Genomic DNA, 6,044 nt, shown 5'->3' on the forward strand with positions numbered 1-6,044 from the left:
AGCAAGAGTTAGATGAATAATGTCAAAATAAAACTTTGTAAATCTGCATGTGTAAAATAAACGTTAATCCGACCCATGATTCACGGGGGGCAGCATCATCAGGTCTGATGATCCCTACTTTGCAGTGCAACCAAATTTTTATTTTGATATTATTCATCATGGAACAATTCCACAAAGTTACGCCTGAAACGATTAATTATGGCAAGGGTCAGGGTCAATTCGATTTTCTAATGTCAGAGTCCAGAAAGATTTGGGTAGAATAACACCAACGTACTCAGTAAGGTGGTTGTTTCCTTAATTTTGCGAAGAACTCATATGAATAATGATTGTACGCAATAGATATTTCTTGTAAGCCATCAGAAATATGTCATTCATGAGATAATCGTCTCTTCCTTGAAGGAGCTTGGGATTTCAAGGGACATAAAGCAAACTTCTCTGATCATTTTCAAATTCTTGCGATCAGTATTACCTCTCTAAGACCTCCTATATTGCTTCACCTAAAAATACAACTCAAAGCGTCATAAATCATACTTTTCCTTTCTTATCCATAAAGTCTTTGCGTGTTCCTCCCTCATAGGGTCGATCTCATCTCCATCAATCATTAAACTCTTAACAGTGAAACTAATTCGTTCGATGAAATAGTAAAATCAGGGAGAGCCTAATTTTCACAAAATATTCACTGAGATCTTCCCCCTTCATTATCTCATTTATAATCTTCCAATCACAATCTGGAAATGTATTTAAAAATTCAATCAGGGTACTTAATTACTGCTTGTTCTAAACTGCTTCTAGAACACTACCATATACTCGCATTCCCATACACGTTACTCCATATCCCTACTCACAAATTATTCCTGTTCAAACGCTCGCTTTTATCACATCTCTGTTATTTAAAATGCATTGAATAAAATCATCTGCCCGATTAGGCTTTGATCTAAAAAGTTTATCACTTGACTCTATTTCTCCCCTCTGGAAACATTGCGACATCTAGATTTCTTTCCGAGAGGTACTAAATTTTTTTGTAAAAATAACCTCAGGAAAACAAGTGTAATTCATGATTCTAATAGTTTCACTCGCTACAGATATCCGTGTTAAAACCTTATATTTCTGTTAATATTGCCTAGAATACTATTGGTATTCTCTTAGAATGAATAAATAATTCAAGTGACGGGTCCTAAATATTAATGACTCATCTCTAAACACGACCGGAACTTGATTCAACAACGACCATATATTAACATAGAGCCTATATTTATAGAGCCCTTCACTATATTTGAGCGAAAATAGCACCGGAAGCCGCCAGTAATTTGCAATTCACCGAATCGCGGAGTGAGTTAATAGTGAAGCATTGGTGAGAAAATTAGCGAAGTAGGGAGTCAGCATCAACGGTTTGGGAACCCGGGCGATTCTCCCTATTGTTCTTGACTGAGTGTATTTTACGATGATCGATCTCGAAAGGATGAACCATTCGGTCATTCAGTCATAAATATATATTTATATACACATATATATACGTATATATATATACACATACATATTACATGCATATATATGCATATATATATATATATATATATATATATATATATATATATATATATATATATATATATATATATAATACCTATCCATCAATTGGGAGAAAAATTTGTGCTGTCGGGATTGATGGATTCAAAAGTGACTGATGAAGTCACTGTCAATTATCATGATGGACATGAATGGCTTGGCGTAGGGTGGATTGGAGAGGAGAAAGGCGAGCGGGAGGGTCAATTACTTAAATAAAGGCTAACACGGTAATATAAGTGCAGTTGGAATACCACCCGTTATTTTCGCGTCCTAATTGAAACATGCATCATTTCCGTTCACGCATTCATTGCAGCCGAATCACCGTCATCATCTCCGTGAATTAATACTTGGAACAAATGAAACGAATTTTGGATCAGACTGCGGCTTCCGGCGCACGAATAAATGAGTTGCAATTACAAAAATAACCGTCAATGAGTGAATCTGGCGAGTTAACTAAAGGGTGATTCGAGCTTGATCCGTCGACCCCTTTTGATGTATCTGCATCCAGGGTGCCCATTGCCCGCCCTCATTTGCATCCCCGGGGGGCAAATAGACGGTTGGGTAATATTTATGGTGCAATCGGCGGTCGGGTTAAGAGTGATTGCAGCCCTGCTGGGCATTCATATATACGTCTCTTGTCCAATCAATCAGCTGTCCCGAGTTTAGATTTGTCTGCGGATTTCATGCGGAACTTGAAGCACACTTGAAGAGAGATTTCGAATAGAGTATTCGTTTTTAAGGATCAAGTATAAAAAAGGGAATAAAAGTTAAATTTAGTTCAAATTCTCAATGTGTTCCAGCTTTTTGTTTCACGGCACCATATGTTAGCATTCGAAATTGATGTATAAAGTTAAATTGCATTTGTTATAACTAAGTACTTTCATAAAGCGCGATGCAATAAATACTTTCAATCAAAAATTGCTCAAATAAAACGCACGCAGGTTTCGCTTCAATCAATATACTTTTATATTTCCACGGAAATCATGGATCGTATCTTAAAGATAATAGCTTTCATTCCCAGAAATATATGGAAATTTTCCTTGAGAAAGATCAGATTTAATAACTATATTAGAGGGGATTATCAAGTGGTTAAATATTCATTCTTCCGTTACAGAAAGGAAACAAAACATTAAGATGTCTAGCTTAACCTACTTTCTGATAAGGTCACTTTGGATTGCATTCTCCAATTAATTTTAGTTTTTCTGACTAAAAGCGATGTCAAACTATATACTCTTGAATGCTTGGCATTTATATGGCATTAAAATTGACTTTGAGTATCTTATGCGTTCCCATAAAGTCTCTGGAGAGCTGAAATTAAACTCACTCGACTCGAGTTGCGCTTGTGATTGTAGTCAAAGTGCTAGTCATTGCCAGTGACCCATCATTGGAAGCAGCAAAACAGTTATATTCTGTTTTTTTTTCAAAATAAACTATCAATTGCTATATAATTTAATGTTCGTTATGAAATTACTTAAACATTACATTTTTATATACGCAGTACTTTTACTATCACCTCTTACCCCAAAATATAGAATCGTGTTATGCGAAAGGAATTGAGATGGTAATATTCAGAGCAATTTAATTGTATTAGTTTCACTGAGTAAGTTAATACAAAAGAGAGTAATGATTGGGCATCATAAAATGCCAGGTTTAATTTTTCCTTCGTCATGCAATGGACCTACACATAGAACCGTAAACATCGGATTTTACCACCCCAATAAAGAGAATAATTTGAACATACAAAAATAAAGCACCAATACATAAATACTGCATAGTTTCCTTCCTTGAGGACCTTGTTACTCTAAAACCTATTTTGAATGTGACACTCATTTTATTAGGCCACCAGGATATCCTGGTGGGTAATGCTCGCCCACCTTCTGACGCAAAGGTTTTGACCCCACCTCGAGAATTAGAGCCATGTTAGATATGATAGTCCAGGCTCTGCAAAAGTTGATGAAAGGAAAATAGGAATAGGATCGCAACTCCAGGGTCACAGAGGTTACAGGATGTGCGCGGAAGAATAAAGGTGACAAAGCGATCCTCCTACTCACCTGCCGACAAACAGGAAGCGATTCGTCAGCTTCAGTCTCTTCGAGGCGGCCAATAGGCCTCGTACTGTGAAACCCTCGCAGAAACAGACGACGACGTTCGCCGCGGGATCTTCGGCGAGGTTCCTGAGCACTCCGTCGAAGGCAGAGTCCTCGGCGTGGCTCAAGATGGATGCCTCGCGGGCCACGCAGATCACTCCCGCCTGCTCGGCCAATTCGCGGAATGCCTGCATGCCGCTCTGCCCGTAGTTCTCTGCGGAGATGAGAAATGGTGGAAAAGGAATAACAAATGATATGATACCCAATTTAAAGAGAAATAATGCAATTCATTGCGACAGGGAACAACCTAATAATTCAATGGCAGTATTATTAAATGTTTAACCAATTCCATTAAGTATATCATTTTTTTTCTTACACTTAATTATAGTTTTGGTTTAACTAGCTTAAACGATACTATCAATACACAATGAACGTTAATTACTCAAATGTAACATTAAATAGGTTCAATTTATCATTCGTAAACGCTTAGCGTTATTTAGCGATAAATTCCTAACAACACACTACCCAACATCCTGTTCTACAACTTGCTCCTCATATATATTTGTAAGATGTAATTAAATTATAATCAACTATTCTTATTTCACTTTTATAACTTAAAGAAACACAATGTGTAGCTTGGAATAAAAGTATCTCAAGAGTTGTACGGTGCTATACCTTTAACTAATAACTTATGACATGCAATGCTACTAGTACATAAAAATAGATTGGCTTTATTACAATAGTGACATTATGCCCATTATATCCTGTTATCCTTTAGTTCAGAAATAGAAGGTAGGTTTTGAAGTATACCAAAGTAATCCTAACTCGGAAATTTATTTTTCTTTTTATTCATTTGGCAACTAATGACACTGGTACACATATTTCAACGACCATAGGGAGAAGAATAGAGCCCAACGACCATTTTGGTAAGTAAGAAAACTTTGCAACTCTTAGACCACACAATAAGATTGTAGTGATGGCCTAGTTCAAGTATAGTTTCTAATTAAAGTCTGAAAGCTCTTCCTAAAATAGAATCCTTTGCAATTTAACTTCCAGGATCGATGAAAAACAAGAATATAAAACACCAGGTAGGCTTTTTCCGTCATTGTTTGTAAGTTGACTTTCTTGTGAGAGGCTCCTTTGCACACGAATCTTGAGCCATAACAGCAGAAGTGCCCCGGAATGGGTGCAAGAGGAGAGATAAGAACAGTTTCCGCAATGGGAAAGGAGCAATTAATCACCCCACATCGCTCATCCGTTTCCCCAAGGGCGACGTTTGCAACGCCTCTGGCAGTCTTGTGGCATCCAAAATTGAAGACAATTCATCTTTGGACGTCGCGCCTTTCTTTTCCTCACTGTTAGTAGTTTTGACTTTATTATTGTTGAGCCAAAGGGAGTTGGCATCGCCCATGGAATCGCCTTGCACGGAGACGTGGGACCCCGACGCGATCAATATGGTCTTTGCTGATGCCACGCTCCCGAAGTTCCAAGTTTCCAGGGCACGCGGCACAATAGGTGTCTCTTCCCCAGCATCATATTACGGTGGTGATCAATGATGTGTTCCTGCGTAACTGGTTTCCTGGACATCCCGCGCTAATGACCTTTCTCAGTGCGCGCACGTGTGTGGGTGCCGCTGAACTCAAGCTTCCTTAAACCAACACCTCCCTCTGATGTGCACCTCTTCTTCAACGTTTACCTTTTAATTGCGGAGCACTCGATTGTAATAGACTTACCCTTCCCGTCGAAGGCCTCTTCAGCTAAATTTTCCACAGTCATCCATTCCACCATAATTAGTACCCCCTAAAATGAATAGCATCCGTCAAACTTCTTCTTTATAACTCTAGCAAGAAGTATATTTTCAAATCGTTTCCAACGCAAATAAATCATCATACATTAAATTTAAATATATTTTAGTTCCGGGTATTCAGGGTAAAATAGGCTTCATGGATCAATTTTTGCCATTTTTAATTACCAATATTATTTCAAAGCTGCAAAGGACTTTAAAATTCTCCCTACGCAAATACATTAAAGTAGAATCAAGTAGAATTAAGTAGATATCATATTTTCATATTTTTCCCATATTATTTTCACTTAATAGAACTATTGTGATGGGAGATATGGGAATTTGTGGATGGCAAAATTAAGAATTGACACGTGGTCTTACATGTTCACCACCCCATATAACATATTGAAATAAAACATATTCTAGTATTATGTGGATAAAAGGTTTGGTTTTTATTACGCATTCATGGATTTCCGATAAAATCAAAATAGTTGCAAATAGATGTTTTTGCATTAACGAATGCATTTAACTTTTTCGTCACTCTTAATCGATAGACGCAAAAATAGTACGGTTAGTCAAGCGTGGCCGTTTCAACAAGCTGACGAACC

At 37.5% G+C, this 6,044-nt stretch overlaps 1 protein-coding gene across 1 annotated transcript in view; it reads right to left on the reverse strand.

Annotated features, from left to right (window-relative positions):
• The window catches only part of LOC139694080 (metabotropic glutamate receptor 1-like), a gene marked incomplete at its 3' end in the record, with an annotated part of 97,371 nt that extends 93,186 nt beyond the window's left edge, over positions 1-4,185 (reverse strand). Inside the window, exons 1-2 of the mRNA XM_071592540.1 lie at positions 4,179-4,185; positions 3,618-3,867 (exon numbers count right to left, since the gene is read on the reverse strand). Coding sequence (XP_071448641.1) covers positions 3,618-3,867; positions 4,179-4,185 — 257 coding nt within the window. The remainder of the gene's footprint in view (positions 1-3,617; positions 3,868-4,178) is intronic.
• Positions 4,186-6,044: the final 1,859 nt, after the last annotated feature.

The sequence above is a fragment of the Hetaerina americana genome, unplaced genomic scaffold (genome assembly GCF_022747635.1).
Source record: "Hetaerina americana unplaced genomic scaffold, ioHetAmer1.1.p SCAF_1, whole genome shotgun sequence".
NCBI classification, from domain to species: Eukaryota; Metazoa; Arthropoda; class Insecta; order Odonata; family Calopterygidae; genus Hetaerina; species Hetaerina americana.